This window comes from Embiotoca jacksoni, unplaced genomic scaffold, assembly GCF_022577435.1.
Source record: "Embiotoca jacksoni isolate LCO1_2020_lvr unplaced genomic scaffold, fEmbJac1.0.p SCAF_78, whole genome shotgun sequence".
Taxonomy (NCBI): domain Eukaryota; kingdom Metazoa; phylum Chordata; class Actinopteri; family Embiotocidae; genus Embiotoca; species Embiotoca jacksoni.
Window position 1 is genome coordinate 1,018,212 of NW_027185434.1, and position 19,149 is coordinate 1,037,360.

At 44.2% G+C, this 19,149-nt stretch overlaps 2 protein-coding genes across 7 annotated transcripts; one reads left to right on the forward strand and one right to left on the reverse strand.

The window, feature by feature from the left end:
• Positions 1-4: 4 nt before the first annotated feature.
• arrb2b (arrestin, beta 2b) lies at positions 5-10,016 on the reverse strand. 3 transcript variants are annotated; one of them, XM_069177870.1, is made up of 14 exons: positions 9,915-10,016; positions 5,703-5,733; positions 5,564-5,624; positions 5,017-5,061; positions 4,737-4,933; positions 4,198-4,325; positions 3,748-3,883; positions 3,593-3,677; positions 3,441-3,513; positions 2,446-2,583; positions 2,245-2,328; positions 1,886-1,962; positions 1,695-1,749; positions 5-1,392 (listed from the first exon to the last, which is right to left on the reverse strand). In XM_069177870.1, the coding sequence occupies exons 1-14, from the start codon at positions 9,935-9,937 to the stop codon at positions 1,293-1,295; spliced, it is 1,233 nt and encodes a 410-aa protein (XP_069033971.1). In that variant the 5' UTR covers positions 9,938-10,016; the 3' UTR covers positions 5-1,292. The 3 variants fall into 3 exon arrangements, with proteins under 3 accessions (XP_069033971.1, XP_069033970.1, XP_069033972.1); XM_069177869.1 differs by lacking the exons at positions 5,017-5,061; positions 5,564-5,624 and having other exon boundaries at positions 3,748-4,325; positions 4,737-4,892; positions 5,708-5,733; XM_069177871.1 differs by lacking the exons at positions 5-1,392; positions 5,017-5,061; positions 5,564-5,624 and having other exon boundaries at positions 1,886-1,954; positions 3,748-4,325; positions 4,737-4,892; positions 5,708-5,733.
• Positions 10,017-12,406: 2,390 nt separating this feature from the next.
• On the forward strand, positions 12,407-18,295 carry cd99l2 (CD99 molecule-like 2). Of its 4 annotated transcripts, none has more exons than XM_069177835.1 (10): positions 12,407-12,595; positions 14,225-14,287; positions 14,476-14,532; positions 14,749-14,883; positions 15,093-15,173; positions 15,566-15,634; positions 15,712-15,765; positions 15,886-16,005; positions 17,219-17,284; positions 18,015-18,295. In XM_069177835.1, exons 1-10 carry the CDS (start codon positions 12,544-12,546, stop codon positions 18,074-18,076), a joined length of 759 nt encoding a protein of 252 aa, XP_069033936.1. In that variant the 5' UTR covers positions 12,407-12,543; the 3' UTR covers positions 18,077-18,295. The 4 variants fall into 4 exon arrangements, with proteins under 4 accessions (XP_069033936.1, XP_069033939.1, XP_069033935.1 ...); XM_069177838.1 differs by having other exon boundaries at positions 14,476-14,518; positions 14,747-14,883; XM_069177834.1 differs by having other exon boundaries at positions 12,409-12,595; positions 14,473-14,532.
• Positions 18,296-19,149: the final 854 nt, after the last annotated feature.

Sequence of the window (19,149 nt, forward strand, 5' to 3'; positions counted from 1 at the left end):
TTTGTTGATTATTTGAACTCTTTACTTCATTTAAAGCAACATAAAGCATACAGAGTATCTTGTAACAGCTCTTCTTCTTATATTGTGCAGCTAGTATTCAGTAAACGTCAGGTTTGATTACAGTGACACACTAATGTCCTCCATACACATAGAAACATTTCTTCATGGTAAAAAACAAAACAAAATCTAAACTCACCCTGGATATAAAAACAAGTGAGTTTGGAAATGTGGACAGACAAGAAGTCCAGGACGTCTTATCTGGTTCATTGGAACTGACCGCTGCACGTGAACAACACAGAACAACAGTGTTTAAGAAGTCCAGTGAATTATAGATGGCTGATGTGGATATTAAATGATGATGCAGTAAACAGGAACAGGAACATCCGTCAGGCTCAGCAGACCTCCATCAGTACAACTGATGTGGAACAACTTTAGCATGTAAAGTACCCCGAGATGACTTTTGTGATCTGGTGCCATATAATGGAAGTGATTACAGGGAGGCTAATACCATTATCAATATTGGTAACAAGATTAGATTATTTAGATAATTCAGGTTGTTCAAGTTGTTTTTCAAAGTGTAAAATGTCCCGTATGTATAATTTACCCTAATTATTTATTACAACTAAATTCAAAGGACCCTTAAAAATTCCTGTTCAAACATTCATTTCATCTCCTCAACGTTGGTTTCCTCCTGAACAGCTTCTCGTCTGATGTGAGTGATGCGAATGACACCTAACAGGCCGTCACTTCTTTCAGGATGAATCTCATTAACACCCAACTTCTAAACTGGAGACTTTTGTTTTGCAGTTTTTCCTTTGAGAAACATATAAATGAAGTGTATTGAATGTAACTTGTATCCCCAACTTAACCTGGAAAACCTTTTCACTGTTAGTTCACCCTATTAATGTACAGCTGAACAAAAATAAATCATATCTATGACAAAAATATAAAGAAAAGAAAATCATTCTTGTTAATTCCTTTAAGGCCCTCCTGCTTGTTCTACATTAAATGTACACATTTCATTATAATGAGGTTAAAGACAAATTAATAGGAAGTACAAGTCCGAGGTTTCTGATTCACTGATACGTGAAGACAACAGCCCACTTGTCATCAAAATACAACCTGTTGAGTGGAGACTGCTGGAATTATTCATCCTGAACCTCAGCTGACATCAGCACATTTACACCTTAAACACCTTTATGACACATCTGATGGCCACAATGGAATAGAAGGCACCAATAAAGCATTCATCCTCCTCCTCCTCCTCCTCCTCCGGGGGTCGAGGGTCATCACTAACAGAAGGGAAGGTCTTCATCCTTGTCATCCTTCAACCCTGTTAACCTCAGGCGGGCGAAGTCTTCGAACACAAAGTCATCGACCTGAGAGGAAGTACTGAAAACACAAAGAATGTCATCACATGCCTTCATTAAAACAACATATTACCATAGAAACCAACAGCAACAGGTTTCAGAAGAGATGTTTGAGAGTTTGTGCTGTTGTCATGACAACAACAGGTCGTAAGGCCTAAAGATCACAAAGGACCACAAGGTTCTTCATCAGCGATAAAACATTCAACCAAGGAGGATTCATGTTTGTCATAGTGTTGAAATGACACATCAAACCAGCTGATGATAACACACACACACACACACACACACACACACACACACACACACACACACACACACACTTACTTCATGTCAAACTGGATGAGGTTTGTATCCACAGCAGCATCTGTCTCCGTAGCAACTGAGGAAACAAGAAAACATGAAGTAATTAGATGACATTCATCCTCCAAGCTCAAACAACACTGCTAGGAGGTACGTATGTGTATGTGTGTGTGTGTGTGTGTGTGTGTGTGTGTGTGTGTGTGTGTGTGTCTTACCTGACTGGGGCATGGAGCTGGGGAGGTCAGCAGGTCTGGGATGCATCAAGACAAAAGGAAGCTCTACTGCTACATCCCTAAACACACACACACACACACACACACACACACACACACACACACACACACACACACACTGATCATCTGACCACCTTGTTTTTCAGTGTTATGACCAGAATGAATAAAACTTCAACAGCTTTGTGAACAGTAAAGTCAAACATCTCAGTTTCTTCAAGATTTATAGACGTCTGTATGTTCCCATGTTTCCACAGCAAATCCTGGTGTGTTGACCAGAGTGTGTAGCAGTGGACGGTGTGAGTGTGTGTGACTGAGTGTGTGTGACTGAGTGTGTGACCTACCCTCCACGAGAGACAACCAGTTTGACTTTCACTCTGTAGGAGACCAGGATCCCCATCATCTCCTTGTTGGATCCTTCTTTCAGTCTGAAACAGCCACACAGTAGAGAAACGATGATCGGTCTGTTTACTGGAGGTCAACGAGGGTCATGTCTGTTTACTGTCACATGTGTGTACAGTGTGTACAGTTTGTGTAGTGTGTACATGGTGCTGGAGGCCAGGTTGGTGTCTTCATGTTTCAGCTTTCCGTCCAGGGCCAGGCCTCTCTTCTCCCTGTTGGTGCCTAGCATGGGGGTCAGAGTGTAGACCTGGCAGGAGGTGGAGCTTGGAGACACTTGGTCACTGAGGACGAGGTGAGAGGAATCATAGAACACAAAATGAATGCTGTCAGTGAGTTATGAAATCAAGATGAAAACCACGAGACGTCATTTATAATACTTCAATATGCTTGTAAGATATTCAAATGCTGATTATATCTGTGTCGATCCCAACCATCAACCATCAGTGATGTCATCATCCATCAGTGATGTCATCGTTGGTTTATGAACGTTATGAATCCTCCAGTTCAGATTCTGTCCGTCACCATCTTTGCTAGTTCGGAGGGGTTTGGAGCAGGAAGTGACCTTATTTGGACAAACTGGGGGAGGAGCCAGCGGTGGATCTGACCGATCTGATTGGAAACCTGACGATACTACGTCCCGCCCACCGATAGCTGTAACCTGACTGCACCACAGGCCTGTCAATCAAACAGACACGCCCCCCAAAACAGGTCTTCTTTAATCTTCTTTTCTAATGAATGAGGGATTATTTTCAGATGGACCTCCAGAAAACTAATAAGAAGGAGTGACTTTAGCTAACAACACCGAGATAACTGATGGACACATTTTATTCACTTTGGATTTGATGACAGAAGTTGAATGGGAGTCTATGGAGCCGGAGGCTTTTTGGAGCCGACCTCTAGTGGCACTCGCTGGTATTGCAGCTGAAGACACTTCTGGATCAGAACCATTTTACAGACCTGAAGCTACGAACTCTTTTATAAACAGTCTGAGGTGTTAAAGTAGAATCATCTGCGTATGAATGTTACTGACTGTTATTAATGTGCCTCGTTATAAAACTATAACAACAGACAGACATGTGAAGAACCAACAGCACATGAAGTGTCCCTGAAAAAGAGGATTGGAGTCAGGAGAACTTACTCTGCTTCCAGCTGGGCGACAGCACATTTATAGTGAGCGGTGGAGAACAGACAGATGTCAGCATACTGACGGACTGAGAGGAGGACAGACACGTTACTACTTCATCTAGCAGAGGTTCAGGTATACTGAACATCATGTGGAGGGTTCAGTACCGGAAATCTTCACCCTCTTCACCGTCTTCGTGGAGTTGTTGGTGACGTGGACGTTGATGCTGATAGCCTCTCCGTGGTAGTATAGCTGGAGGACACAGACACTGAGCAGTGTGGTTCTGACCCAACAGACGCCCCACAGGGTGACGCTGTGTTACCTGTTTATCCAGAGAGGACTCCAGGTGAAGGCTCCTGTCAGACATCAGGAAGCTGCGGCTCGTCTCCACAATTGGCTGCGGACCGGGCTTTTCTGGGGCGAACTGGACCTTCCGGATCAGCAGGTGCACAGAGTTCCTGCAAACAGCAGCTTCACATGTCTGAACATTTACAAGAGGACGTGTCTGAGGCCTCCACAGGATGGGGACAAAAAATTCAATACAGAACAACAGAACCAGACAGAACAGAACAGAACAGAACAATACAAAATATTTTGTCTCTTTTGGATGCTTCCAGGTAATAGTAGATTTCTGTTCTGTAAAGAATCTGTTGGTGTCTCTGTGTCTCTGAGTCTCTGTGTCTGAGTCTCTGAGTCTCTGAGTCTCTGTGTCTCTGTGTCTCTGGGTCTCTGAGTGTTCCTGCTTGTTCTGTCTTTGTTGTCTGAATTGGACCTTTGGTGGATCTTGTCCTCGACATTCTTGGCGCAGAATGCTCTCAGCTCGTAGTCCACGCCGCAGGCCTTCCCAGTGTCCTCTGGACCCGGCTGGAGGGTCACTGAGCAGGGCAGGTTCTGGGGGATCTGAGATATGGACACAGAGAGAGGGAGGTTTGACCATCAGCTCTACTCTGGTACTACTGGACACACAGGAAATGGGAACAAGGACGGAGCATTTTTAGCTCTTCACTTCAGAGTCCTGGACTGGGTCGGTGAGCTGATCTTTGTGGCTGCAGGCTGACTGCAGCACTGGACCCATGCAAGACTTAAGAGTTCCTCCCCTACTTACAGAGCAGGTATGTGGCAGCAGAGCTCCGGGAGGGACGACGACCTCTGAGGGTTTCTGCTTTAACATATCAACATTGTTCCTTCTGTCTCCGCCGAGCAGAAGAAATCAAACTAAACTTTAGACATCCAGTAGAATATCTAATCATCTCTGATCGCTGACAGGAAGCTGCAGTTAGTGTCAGTATGAAGCTGAGCTCGTGGTCTTACGGTGAAGTTGAAGGTGTAGGCATGCTGACCCAGCTTCTTCAGCAGCCTCTCCTGCAGGCGGCTCACAGCCTTCGTCTCCTCCTGCGGGGGGGGGAAGGCCTGGATGGTGCTGACATACAGATCCTTCCTGAAGGACAGGCCCAGGACGTCCAGGTCCTCCCGACCGTAACAAAAGGCGCAGGTCAGAGTCACGAACACTGAGGAAGGATGAAGACGAAGATGAATGGACGACCACTCAGTGAGTCACTGTCTGGTTCTGTTTGTGTGACTGTTTTCTTACCTTTTCGATCTTTCAGATACTGCGGGTCCACAAACAGCACTCCATCTACACAACACACACAAACACACACATACACTTAAACAAATGCTCATGCAACAACCAGCCAGCAGTGCACTGTAGACAGGGTGAAGGGTGATGGGTGATGGGTGAAGGGTGATGGGTGATGGGTGAAGGGTGATGGGTGATGGGTGAAGGGTGATGGGTGAAGGGTGATGGGTGATGGGTGAAGGGTGATGGGTGATGGGTGAAGGGTGATGGGTGAAGGGTGAAGGGTGATGGGTGAAGGGTGATGGGTGATGGGTGAAGGGTGATGGGTGATGGGTGAAGGGTGAAGGGTGATGGGTGAAGGGTGATGGGTGAAGGGTGATGGGTGATGGGTGAAGGGTGATGGGTGATGGGTGATGGGTGAACGGTGATGGGTGATGGGTGATGGGTGATGGGTGCACTGACCCGGAGACTACGTCCTCACTATGGTGTGTGTGTGTGTGTGTGTGTGTGTGTGTGTGTGTGTGTGTGTGTGTGTGTGTGTGTGTGTGTGTGAACTCACCTACTAGATCTACATGATCTAAGTGATCAACAAAGTCTCTCTTCCCCAGATAAACTGTGATCTGTGAGGAGAGAAGAAGACTGAAATAAACCAGTGGTTAAAGATCCAGAGATATAAGCTCCTCCCACTCCGATCTCACCTTACTGTTAGGACTGGACTTCTTAAAGACTCTGTGGAGGAAGACAGACAACAGAGTGAGTATTCACCGATCAGGACTGGATGTGTACACTGATGTGTGTATTAATGTGTGTACAGACAACTTGTTTTTTTTAATAACGTCATGTTGAAAGACTGAAGATGGATGTGAGAGATTATTGAAATCTGGAGATTTAATTAGTTTGAGTGAATGAATGCAGTCTAGACAGTGTGTATCTGTGTGTGTGTGTGTGTGCGTGTGTGTGTGTGTATGTGTGTGTATCTGTGTGTGTGTGTATCTGTGTGTATCTGTGTGTGTGTGTGTGTGTATCTGTGTGTGTGTGTATCTGTGTGTATCTGTGTGTGTGTGTGTGTGTGTGTGTGTGTGTGTGTGTGTGTGTGTATCTGTGTGTGTGTGTATCTGTGTGTATCTGTGTGTGTGTGTGTGTGTGTGTGTGTGTGTGTGTGTGTGTGTGTGTGTGTGTGTGTTCCCTGACACTGCAGCTCTGAGGCTTTTGACTTGTTCACGTGAACATCACAAATATTTGTCCATGTCAGTGTTTCAGAGAGGAGCAGGAACAGTGTGTATCACACAGTGTGTATCACACAGTGTGTATCAGGCTGTGTGTAATCAGGCTGTGTGTATCAGGCTGTGTGTGGGTAGTGCGTGTTTCATTTGAGTCCAGTAAACAGCCTTCATCACGTGCTACTTCCTGTCATTTAAACACAGCAGAACAGGAAGTTGAGTGTAAACTGGATTAGATTTAACATGGAGCCCAGACTGAGCAGAAGGACGGTGCTGATGGTCCACAAAGAACCAAGGAGAACCTCAGAAGTGTCTGTCCATCAGTCTGACTGCAGCAGGAGGAGGTTGTTCTATCAGCCCAGGAAGTCCCCGCCAGGTCACATGACCTGTCTTACTGTCTGAGGGTTTGAAAAAGTCTGTTTGGACCTTGTCAGGTTGCGATGTAATCAGCTGACTCAGCACAGTGTATGCTTCATAAATCTTCTTCCTGTATGTTTTCTTGTCCAATCACTGATCTGGTTGTCATGGAAACAGCTCAGCAGCAGGGCGGAGACAAAAAACAGCCAAACAGGAAGTCAGTGAAAGGTTCCAGGAAATGAGCTCCGTGTGCCAGTCATGGTTCCTTCATGCTGCTGTTGACCCCTCCATGGAAAATAAACCTCTTCGTACATCTCTTCCTCTTCACATCCGTCACGTCAGCAGCTTTCTGCAGCGCTGCACTTCTCTGAACCTTCAGCATGAGGCGCAACATGTCTGCTTCCCCCTCGCCGACACATGGTCACCGTCACGTGCTCACTGTGTCTGTGTTCAAACTGAAGGTCTCTGATGTGTTTAATGATGGTTATCTACATACTCCGCTCTGATTGGACAACCCTTTCCTCGTGTTTCCGCGGTAACCGTCGCTACAGTCATGTATGTGAACAGGAAAGATGGATTCAAAGATGGCGCCCGCTCACTTGGATGAAAATATTGAGCCTCAAAGTGTTTCAGCCTCCAGGTTTGCTTCGACGCTCTTGTTCGTCTGGATGTGAATCAATAAAACTCCGGGCGTCTCAACACTGAAACGGAAAATCACCTTCTGTTTATTCAGGCTGTGAAACCGCCAAAAGAAAAATCATCCACCAAATAAAGCATCATTTTTGATTGCATGATATTCACATTCTGTGTGAAAGTAGTCATAAAAACTCCTGGTTGGTTCCTGAAAGAAGGTTCATGTTCTCCTCAGAGAAGATAAGGAGCATGAAGAAGATGAAGAACAAGATGATGATGAACAAGAAGATGATGAACAAGAAGAAGATGAACAAGAAGAAGATGATGAACAAGAAGATGATGAACAAGAAGAAGATGAACAAGAAGAAGATGATGAACAAGAAGATGATGAACAAGAAGAAGATGATGAACAAGAAGATGATGAACAAGAAGATGACGAACAAGAAGATGATGATGAACAAGAAGATGATGATGAACAAGAAGATGAACAAGAAGAAGATGATGAACAAGATGATGAACAAGAAGAAGATGATGAACAAGAAGATGATGAACAAGAAGATGATGAACAAGAACATGATGATGAAGAAGAAGATGGTGAACAAGAAGAAGATGATGAAGAAGAAGATGATGAACAAGAACATGATGATGAACAAGAAGATGACGAACAAGAAGATGATGATGAACAAGAAGATGATGATGAACAAGAAGATGAACAAGAAGAAGATGATGAACAAGATGATGAACAAGAAGAAGATGATGAACAAGAAGATGATGAACAAGAACATGATGATGAACAAGAAGATGAAGAAGAAGATGATGATGAAGAAGAAGATGATGAACAAGAAGATGATGAACAAGAAGAAGATGATTAACAAGAAGATGGTGAACAAGAAGAAGATGATGAAGAAGAAGATGATGAACAAGAAAATGATGAACAAGAAGAAGATGATGAACAAGAAGATGGTGAACAAGAAGAAGATGATGAACAAGAAGAAGATGAACAAGAAGAAGATGATGAAGAAGATGATGAACAAGATGATGAACAAGAAGATGATGAACAAGAAGAAGATGATGAACAAGAAGATGATGAACAAGAACATGATGATGAACAAGAAGATGATGAACAAGAAGATGATGATGAACAAGAAGATGATGATGAACAAGAAGATGAACAAGAAGATGATGAACAAGATGATGAACAAGAAGATGATGATGAACAAGAAGATGATGAACAAGAAGAAGATGATTAACAAGAAGATGGTGAACAAGAAGAAGATGATGAACAAGAAAATGATGAACAAGAAGAAGATGATGAACAAGAAGATGGTGAACAAGAAGAAGATTATGAACAAGAAGATGATGAACAAGAAGATGAAGAACAAGAAGATGAAGAAGATGATGAAGATGATGAACAAGAAGATGAAGAAGAAGATGATGAACAAGAAGAAGATGAACAAGATGATGAACAAGATGATGAAGATGATGAAGAAGATGATGAACAAGAAGATGAAGAAGAAGATGATGAACAAGAAAATGATGAACAAGAAGAAGATGATGAACAAGAAGATGAAGAACAAGAAGATGAAGAAGATGATGAACAAGAAGATGAACAAGATGATGAAGATGATGAAGAAGATGATGAACAAGAAGATGATGAAGAAGATGATGATGAAGAAGATGATGAACAAGAAGAATGTGAAGAAGATGAAGAAGATGATGAACAAGAAGATGAAGAAGAAGATGATGAACAAGAAGAAGATGAACAAGATGATGAACAAGATGATGAAGATGATGAAGAAGATGATGAACAAGAAGATGATGAAGAAGATGATGATGAAGAAGATGATGAACAAGAAGAATGTGAAGAAGATGAAGAACAAGAACATGAAGAACAAGAAGATGAAGAGCAAGAAGAACATGAAGAGCAAGAAGATGAAGAAAAAGAACATGAAGAAGATGAAGATGAAGAACATGAAGAAGATGAAGAACATGAGGAAGATGAGGAACATGAAGAACATGAAGATGAAGAACAAGAAGAAGATGAAGAACAAGAAGAAGACGAAGAACATGAAGAAGATGAAAAACATGAAGAAGATGAAAAACATGAAGAAGATGAAACATGAACATGAAGATGAAAAACGAAGATGAAGAAGAAGATGAAGAAGATGAACCTGCTGTCTCAGGTTCTGATGGTTCTGATAGTTCTCCTCAGATTTGTGGTCACATGACTCACCAGGACTCCACGTGCTGATCTGGACTGAGTTGAACACACCAGCAGAGTTTAACAAAGTTTGACTTTAACCTTAAACCTGGAATAATTCTGGTACCCGTGCAGTCAGGCCCAATTGGAGCCACATCCGGCCAGGAGCCTCCACGAGCCAACACGAGCCTCCACAGCAGGAAGTCCCCGACTGATGTCCGAACTTTAATATTCATCTGAAACGAACCTTTTAACGGAGTCACGAGCCCGTCGCTGTTTTTATCATCAACTCTTCACTTCCCAGAGACCCAGTCAACCATCTGGGTCGGACCGGTGTTCTGCTCGGTGGGTTGATCTCATGTGGGCATGTAGTACATTTATTTTAATTAGACATAGTCAGAGTTTCCTGTTTTAAAGAAACTGGAAAACTTCCTCTTTCTCTTCTCCAGTTAACGGAGAAGCCTGCTGCTTATATCTTCGGACAGCACACATTGTCTTACCTGGTCCCAGCTTTGTCCCCCATGTCCTCCTCAGTCCTGGTCCTGAGCACTCTGCGGTCCGGGATAGTCTGGGATAGTCCGAGTTAGTCCGGGATAGTCCGGGATAGTCCGAGGTGTCTGCTACCGCTCGATGGCACTTCAGCCTGTTTCCGCAGCTCTGGGACAAAGACCACGCCCACTTCACGTGACGGACACCACAGTCCCCCAAACACCTCCAACACACCTGCAACACTGAAGAACTAACTAACTAACTAACTAACTAACTAACTAACTAACTAACTAACTAACTAACCACTACTAGTACTAATACGACGCTGAAGTTAGCTTCTGATTCGGTACTTAAGGGAAAAGTGAAGGGAAACTTTTACTTACACCTTTGAATCATTGTCCGTTTTTCACACCTCTAAATGTTGTTGAAGCTTCTCAGACACTTCAGATGAAACATGAACTCTGAAGTCTGAAACACATTTTCTATTTTAGGAAACATTTATTCTATTTGTAAAAGTAAAAAAGGGCCATTTCACTGCTTTTTTCACGACCACATTAGACCTGGTCTACGTCCAGAACTACAGAACCCACACAGCTCAAACCTGGATCCAATTATCACAGAGATTCTAAAGATTCTAAAACATACTATTTATGATTAGTGAAACCTTTATTTGTGAAATAGTGAATGAACGAGCAGTACTCTGAGATAATGGTGGTAAACGGTGAGTTTACTGAACGTCAGCACATTTCTGACAGACCCAACAGCACCAAGTACTCAGACCCGTCCACTAAAGTTAAAGTACCAACAACATGATGTCCCATTAATGACACAAATCCTGCATGTAAAACTGTTCTGGAGCCAAAGGACAGACGTGTTATTGGTCCAATGTTTCAGTGGGATGTCAAACAGAGGACACGTTGGATGAACACGTCTCTCTGCACTTCTGTCATTCTGTTTTTTGTCCGTATGAATCATGACTCGGAGGGCAGACATGTTTATTATGAGGCATCACAAGCCACACAAGTTTGGGATCACTGTTTTTATCTGCAGCAACACATTTGATCAGCCTCCTGTATGTTGTTTATCATTTTTAAAATCTAATCTGAAAAGTGAGTAGACAGTAAACCTGCAAAACAAATGTGCAGTGAGAACATGTTGTTACTGTCTGGGGAAAACGACATCATTCAAACATGTCTGCCTCTTCTTTGGTCTTCTGTCTTCCAGTGTGTTCCCTCCACCAATCAGAGGTCCTGTTTCTCTGGTCTCCAGCTGGCCACGCCCACCTAACCTCCCCTCACCAAGTGGTGAAAAGGCCCTGCTATATGTTTGTATTGTATTTCCAACTGTGTCCTCCTTCATTCATTTATTGGTGCAGCACTACTGCATATTTTACTGATGATGGAACATCTTTATTTATGGGCTTGTTTCCCGACTGTCCGGCTCCATCAGAGAAAATCCTGTTCCTTTGTTCCCAAACAGGCTCGTGGCCTTTTTAACTGCAGACATTTGGAAAACGACAGAGAGTTCTGATATTAATCATGCTGCCTCACCGTAGTTTGATTGTTGTGACTTCTCTTGAGTTTTAATTTCTCTCCATGGTCACCTTGTGTGGCTATTAACAGTAATTTACCTAAACTTTTTTTTAAAGATACCCATCATCATTTATTTGAGCATGTTGCTCTCTGCACCTTCTGCAGGTATTCTGGATCTGTGGTTTCACTTTGTTGTCTCTGCTCTCCAGCAGGTTCACCTTCTGTTGGAGTTCCTCCTTCCTGCTGTCACTCATGGTGAACTGTTGTAAGAACTTTACTCTTTAAAAAACCCTGAGATGACTCCTATTATTATATTTGGTCTTTGATGAATAAAACTGAGTTGCAGTGGTGAGCAGGAAAGGTCTGGATCCTTCCTGTGTTGGGTCTGTCACGTGCTCATGCTGAGGTCCAGCACCTTTGTTCACAGTCCCCCCGCACCCCCCCCCCCCACCCCGTGACCAGTGAAAGAGGTACACATCATGGAACAGAGATGAGCTGTCCTAAAAATGATGGTCTCCATGGACCTGATCTAAACTGTTCACTTTTCTCATTACGTCTGTATATCGAACACATGCTGCAGAAACGTGTTGCTCTGATGGAGATGACCGTCATTATTGTGTGTGAACAGGTGAAGAGGAGAAACGTGCTGAAGGCAGCACTTTACAGTTTACAACAAACTCATGTCATGTACGTTGTGATTTTTAATTAAATTAAAATTAGTGGCAACTATTTTAATCAAATGTGATTTGTTTTTTGTTTTTTAAAGAAATTGTCAAAAATTATTGTTTCAGCTTTTAATGTCTGCAACACAATTGTCTCTAATTGTCTTTAACTGCAGGACACCAACCTTTTAAATTAATAGATGTTTGTGGTTTATTAAAATAGAATAATAGCGGAGCAGAGCTCTGCAGCATGTCTGCAGTGAGGGTAGGCTTTTGTTTTGAAAGGGGCAGGAAGTGGTACCGGGTGGGAGTGTCGCGTGGTGCCGTAGTGAACGCCTTGACTGCGGCTATCCGGACTGCAGGCTGCAGCACACCGAGCGGCGACAGGCGCGTAGTTTCCCGCTGTAGACCCTCCGTGTTCCGGCCGTGTGTCCGTGCTGTCCCTCATGGCTCTCCGCTCTTTGCTCGCTCTGACGCTGCTGCTGCTGCCGCTGCAAGGTGAGTCTTTGTCCCGCGCTCCGCCGCACTGCCACGCGCTCTGCCTTTTGTGCCGCACTTTGCTTCAAGGCCGAATAACGGTGCACCGACCTGGGAGCAGCGGGGACACCGGGAGCAGAGCCCCGCCGCTCACCGTCCACTCGCGGTGTTTAAGTTTCCTCACAGACCCCCGTGTTGGAACAGGTTCGATTATTAGAGGCTCATTGTGTTCTGAGGACCTCTGAGGTGTTCTGAGGACCTCTGAGGTGTTCTCAGGACCTCTGAGGTGTTCTGAGGACCTCTGAGGTGTTCTCTCGAGGTGCAAGTCTAACAGATGTGGAGCAGCTAGATCAGACCGGGTCATTCAGGGCATCAGTGGTTCTGTTGGATCTTTAGGATGTGATCGGAGGAAACACCCAGTCTGTCTGAGGTCCAGCTGCACGTGCTGGAATGGTGTCCCTGTGGGTACTGATGGGTGGTGTACTGATGGATGGGTGGTGTACTGACGGATGGGTGGTGTACTTACGGATGGGTGGTGTACTGAAGTATGGGTGGTGTACTGATGGATGGGTGGTGTACTGAAGTATGGGTGGTGTACTGAAGTATGGGTGGTGTACTGATGGATGGGTGGTGTACTGACAGATGGGTGGTGTACTGAAGGATGGGTGGTGTACTGAAGGATGGGTGGTGTACTGAAGTATGGGTGGTGTACTGATGGATGAGCGGTGTACTGATGGATGAGCGGTGTACTGATGGGTGGTGTACTGAAGGATGGGTGGTGTATTGAAAGATGGGCAGTGTATTGAAAGATGGGCGGTGTACTGATGGGTGGTGTACTGATGAATGGTGTAAAGATGGATGGTGTACTGAAGGGTGGGTGGTGTACTGATGGGTGGTGTATTCTCTCAGTGGTGAGAATGTGGAAAGCCTCAGTCTGAAATGAAAAAAATCTGTCTATCAATTCACTTTATGAATTTGCAGATTATGCAATGTAAATCATGGTCCTGTGTCCTGTGTCCTGGTCCTGTGTCCTGGGTCCTGGGTCCTTTGTCCTGGGTCCTGGGTCCTGTGTCCTGTGTCCTTTGTCCTGGGTCCTGTGTCCTGTGTCCTGGTCCTGTGTCCTGGGTCCTTTGTCCTGGGTCCTGGGTCCTTTGTCCTGGGTCCTGGGTCCTGTGTCCTTTGTCCTGGGTCCTGGGTCCTGGTCCTGTGTCCTGTGTCCTGGCCCTGGGTCCTGGTCTGCATATGCTGCAGGGAACGCACACGCTATGCACACACTATGCACACGCTATGCACACACCTCGCAGACTCAAGGTCACCGCCCAAGTCTCTCTCTGCTTGTTTGTATTGAATTCTGATTTCTGATGTTTATGTTTGTTTTCTTGTTTATTAACACTGCTTGAACTAAATGAAAACATCTTTATTTTCTACATATTTCTATGAATCTTGAATAATAGCAGTGAAATGAATCAGAGTCTGCTGACGGATCAAATCTCATCCAGTGAAATGATCAATATTTCTATCATCCATGTGCAGTTTCTATCTGGAAGTTTGACTAAAGTGATCAGTTCATCATCATCTCATTATTTCTGTCTGTAGTCTGACAGATTCTGACAGTGTGGCCTCCCTTTGTCCCCTGTCCTCTGTCCTCAGGAGTCCTGTCTCAAGACGACTTAAACCTGGCTGATGCTCTGGGTGATGGTGACAGTAAACCAGGTGAGTGCAGTGAAGCCCCTCCCACCTGTTTCCACCCAGAGTGAAGCCCCTCCCACCTGTTTCCTCCCAGAGTGAACAGATGCTCTGTTTCAGGTCTGATGGGGAACTGACATGCTGCTCTTCACTTTTGAATGACAGCAGAAGGAATAATCCCTTTTTATGAATATAATTAATGTCTTTTACAGCAGCGTCTGTGACACCAAGACCAGCAGCACCATCAGGAGGAGGAGGAGGAGGAGGAGGAGGTGAGGACCACATAGATGCCACTGATACAACATGTTCTATAAGAACCCTGCACTATAATATAATATATAATATAATATAATATAATATAATATAATATAATATAATATAATATAATATAATGTGATATAATATAATGTGATAAATGAGAGGTTTTATTTTGAAATCCCAGTTGTGTAGATGAAGTTACATCCTATAACAGTAGGTTCTCTCTGCAGACTTTGATCTGATGGAACTGTTGGATGTCACCACCACCAAGGCTCCGCCCAAGGTTGTTCCTAAAGTCCCAGCAGGCACCAAGGCCCCCGCCAAGCCCCGCCCCAAGCCCACCGCCAAGCCCCGCCCCAAGCCAGGTGAGAGAGAGGAGGCTCCTGAGGGTCTGTTGTTAGTTCTCCTCCTGCTCCTCCTCCTCTGACTTCATGCTGTGTTCAAAAAGGAAGTCAGACATTCAGCAGTATTTAGTTTCTTTACTTTCTGACTCTCTCTGTTCACTCCTGTTATTTTAACCCTGTATTTGACCTTTACTTTGCAGTAACTTTGATTGTTGACCTTTGAACTGCAGCTGCTGGTGATTTGGACCTGGCTGATGCTTTGGACCCCAACAATGACATTGGTGTGAAGGATAAGAACAAGGGGCCGGGAGGTGGGTGGTTGAGTCCTCATAAGAATAGTAGAGTTAAAGTCAGCGTGTGAAGAACCGCAGAGAACCAAAGGTCATCAGGTCATCGGGTCATCAGGTCATCGGGTCATTAGGTCATCAGGTCATCGGGTCATTAGGTCATCTTCATCTGTGTCTTCTTCACATGTTCTTTGTGTGTTTGTGTTTTGAACTGATCTTTATAGTTTTTATAAAGTCCATTCTCACATCCTCAGTTATTGTTTGATATTCGCTACATTTCATTAATCCAGTGATCGTATATATTATCTGATATCCGTCTATAATCCAGGATTATTATCTGATATCCGTCTATAATCCAGTGATTATTATCTTATGTCAGTCTTTATCGTCACTGATGATGGTCTTTGTATCTGCAGGTCAGTTTTCTGACAGCGACCTGGTTGCTGTTGGTGAAGACAACAACTACAAACCAGATAAAGGAAAAGGTAACAAGGACCTTTAGATGAAGTCATGTTATTTATTGAAGTCCTGAAGAGGTCAGATGGTAACTCTGTGTCCACAGGGGGGCGCCAGAGTGGGGACAGTGGCCACGTCAACCAGTATGACAACAACACAGGTGCAGTTTCACCAAGACGAACATGGATGAAATATATATATAAATATATATATATATATTTCATCCATGTTCATCAATGTGTATGTGTGTGTGTGTGTGTGTGTGTGTGTGTGTTTCCAGAGACCACAGCAGAGGTGGGCACCATTGCAGGGATAGTGAGTGCGGTTGCCATGGCACTGGTGGGTGCAGTGAGCAGCTACATCTCCTACCAGAAGAAGAAGCTGTGCTTCGGTATCCAGCGTGAGTCCTCCACCACAGCTGACACAGCTCTGACACTGCATGGAGGCGTGGCCTCCTTGTCACATGATCATAGGAACATTTTGTTTGATGAATTGATTAATCAGTCCATGAACTGTGTAACAGCTGCTTCAGATGTTCCTTCATTCAGTTCACAATGGTTCCATGTGATGGAGAAAAAGATAATCTGAGTCACAGCATGTTTAGTTTTCCTTCAGAAATGATCAATAATTGATTATTCAGATGATTAGTTTACTGTCCATTGATTGATTGATCAAGTAAACTGATCCATGAGGTAACTTCACAAACTGTTTCAGCTCAAAGACTTCATTAGAAACAGAAGCTTATTTATCAGAGTAGAAGACGAAACTGTTCCACCTGACACTAACTGGAGAAACGACGACGCAGCAGAATGTTTCTGACAGCTGTTGGTCTGAGAGTTTGTGGTGTTTGGTCTTTATGTCAGAGTGGAGCTAAGACAGAGTCCAGGTCCCTGCTGAGTCCAGCATAGACCTGTTCATGGTCCAAAACAGCAGCCACAGTATGAAACTGTCAGAAAAATTACTCAGAGGCTGTATTCAAAATCAAACACATCGGACATTTATTCTTGCAAGAAGGAGCAAATACATGTACACTCAAAGAAGGATGTCCAGCATTGCTCAACGTCTCTCCTCCGTAGGGCAGCTTTTATACAGTGTGACAAGCAGTTGACACTCACCCCATTCCCTTTACATCTGAGTTCAGTTGTAGGTCACAAGATAAGGACATATGGACGTCGTAAATTAAGAACATATGGACGTCGTAAATTAGACCATGCTGTGCACAGATAGTACTGAGTGAGGTCGTAGGTCACAAGATCAAGACACGGAGACGTCATGTCTGAGACGTTGCGTCTGAGACCATGCCGTGCACAGATAAATGGCTCCTTCCTTGAGACAATAGGAACATGTTGTGATAGACAAACATTCAACAAGTATGATGAGTTCATTATTTTTCCATCAGAAACCACTTCACTCTGGTGTCAAAGTTCATAATTACTCAGAACATCATCACTCAGCCTGCCGTCTCCATGGAAACGTCTGTTCCAGGAACTGCTCCACAGAGCAGGTGGAGAACACAAGCTGAAGCTGAGACCACAGATTCATCTTCTTCATCATCTTCATCCTCTTCATCCTCTGCAGCTGTGAACTCACAAACTGTTCTGTTGTTTCCACAGAGAGTCTGAACACTGACATGGTGAAGGCTGAGAACCCTGAAGTAGTGGTGGCTACAGAACCACAAGGTACACGCACGCACGCACACACACACACACACACACACACACACACACACACACACACACACACACACACACACACACACACCCTGTCCTGCAGGAGAGCAGGCAGTCAATCAGAAGGCAGCTCCCAGGTGATGCTGCAGGTATCCGATGGTGAGTGTGTGTAGGATTCAGTGACACCAATGAATCTTAGTTTCACACATCAGTTCCACAGTCATGAAAACAGGATGATGAAGATTGAACACATCAGTGTGTTCAGGTTTAATGATGATGTCATCTTTAAACTGGTTGTTCTCTCTGGTTGCCATCCCATCTCGTGAGACTCCTTCTCTGAAACTCACCTCATTATGTTGCACATCCCATTTTAAATGGACACAATTAACTTTCTTCTTTCCATCAAACCTGTTTATGAAAATTGTTACAAATGTTACAAAAACTAAAAGTGAAGTATTCAGAGTCTTCTCTGTCTCCGGTGGACGTCGCCTGTCCGTCCTCCTGCTGACTGCATCATGTCCACCATCATGTCTCAGTACATCACTGTTTGACGGACTTTGTGTTCCTGCTGATTTAAACTGTGATTTTACTTTCTGTATTTCTTCACCTGTCACTTCATTGATGATGTTACCAAAGATCCATAGCTGGACATCAACCGGACATCAGCAGGCTGCCAGCAGTTTCTGTCTCTTGTCCTTTGTCTCATAGAGTTAACCTGTCTCTTCTTTTGTCTCTGCAGTCCAACAGACTCTCCTGGAGACATCGAATGCTGAACCTACTGCTGAAGAGAACACTGTGTAACACACACACACACACACACACACACACACACACACACACACGCATACACACACACACACACACGCATACACACACACACGCACGCACGCACACACACACATGCATACACACATACACACACACACACACACACACACACACGCATACATACACACACACACACACACACACACACACACACACACACACACACACACACACACACACACACACACACACGCATACATACACACACACACACACACACACACACACACACACACACACACACACACGCTCCTGTAGCTCTGAGCTGTAGAAGCAGGGGTTTCTGGGATTTGTAGTCTTTTTACGCTGAATGGGAACACGTTTTTTTTTTATCCTCTGTTGTAAACATAACCGCCAGTTGATGGAACTTTGACTAACGTGTAAATAGTAATTTATTGTTCACGGTTTGGACGCCACCAACACTGTCCTACAGCCTGTCCTCCAGCCTGTCCTCTGGCAGCAGACTGAGTGGAAGACACTGGAGACAGACGGAGGCGGGTCCTTGTGTTGCATGTTGGAGTGGGTGTGTCCGTCACTGAGACACGCCCACTCTAGTTTTATCCTCCTGTTTTTTAATGAATGAAAGTTGTGAACTTTAATCAGGAATATCTGATTTATTGAAATGAACAGTGGTTCTTGATTTAACTTTTTTGACGTGTAACTGATTGAAAATCTGACTCCTGATCATGTAGAAGAATTCATCCTCTTAATGTGACGTTTGATGTAGCGTGTTGTTGTCGGTTTGTTTGGTACTATTAGAATATGTTGGAGGACATGAACAGTTGGGTCGCTGCAGCTTTGTTACCCTCTAAACATGTGTTGGCCTTTAATGAGGGAGCAGCATCCTCATGGAACTGGAGTTACTGCAGGTAACCACTGTTGACATCAGGTGACGCTGACATCAGTTGCTCCTCCTGTGAAGAACTAGTTGCCTAATTGAGTTTGAAAATAAAGAAGGTGGCCAAACATGAGTGTCTCCTGATGACCTTTGACCTTTTATCGTGTAAATATCCTTAAATCGAAACGAGTTTCCGCTTTCATTCCCA

Bases quoted from the DNA above. Each gene is read 5' to 3' on its own strand.
- arrb2b (XM_069177869.1), bottom strand. From the start codon at position 9,937: ATGGGGGACAAAGCTGGGACCAG. The intron at 2,584-3,440 runs GTAAGTTCTCCT...CCTCGTCCTCAG, and splicing joins GTCGCCCAGCTGGAAGCAGA to TGACCAAGTGTCTCCAAGCT. The intron at 2,329-2,445 runs GTACACACTACA...TGGCTGTTTCAG, and splicing joins AACCTGGCCTCCAGCACCAT to ACTGAAAGAAGGATCCAACA.
- cd99l2 (XM_069177834.1), top strand. From the start codon at position 12,544: ATGGCTCTCCGCTCTTTGCTCGCTCTGACGCTGCTGCTGCTGCCGCTG. The intron at 14,288-14,472 runs GTGAGTGCAGTG...TGTCTTTTACAG, and splicing joins TGATGGTGACAGTAAACCAG to CAGCGTCTGTGACACCAAGA. The intron at 14,533-14,748 runs GTGAGGACCACA...TTCTCTCTGCAG, and splicing joins AGGAGGAGGAGGAGGAGGAG to ACTTTGATCTGATGGAACTG.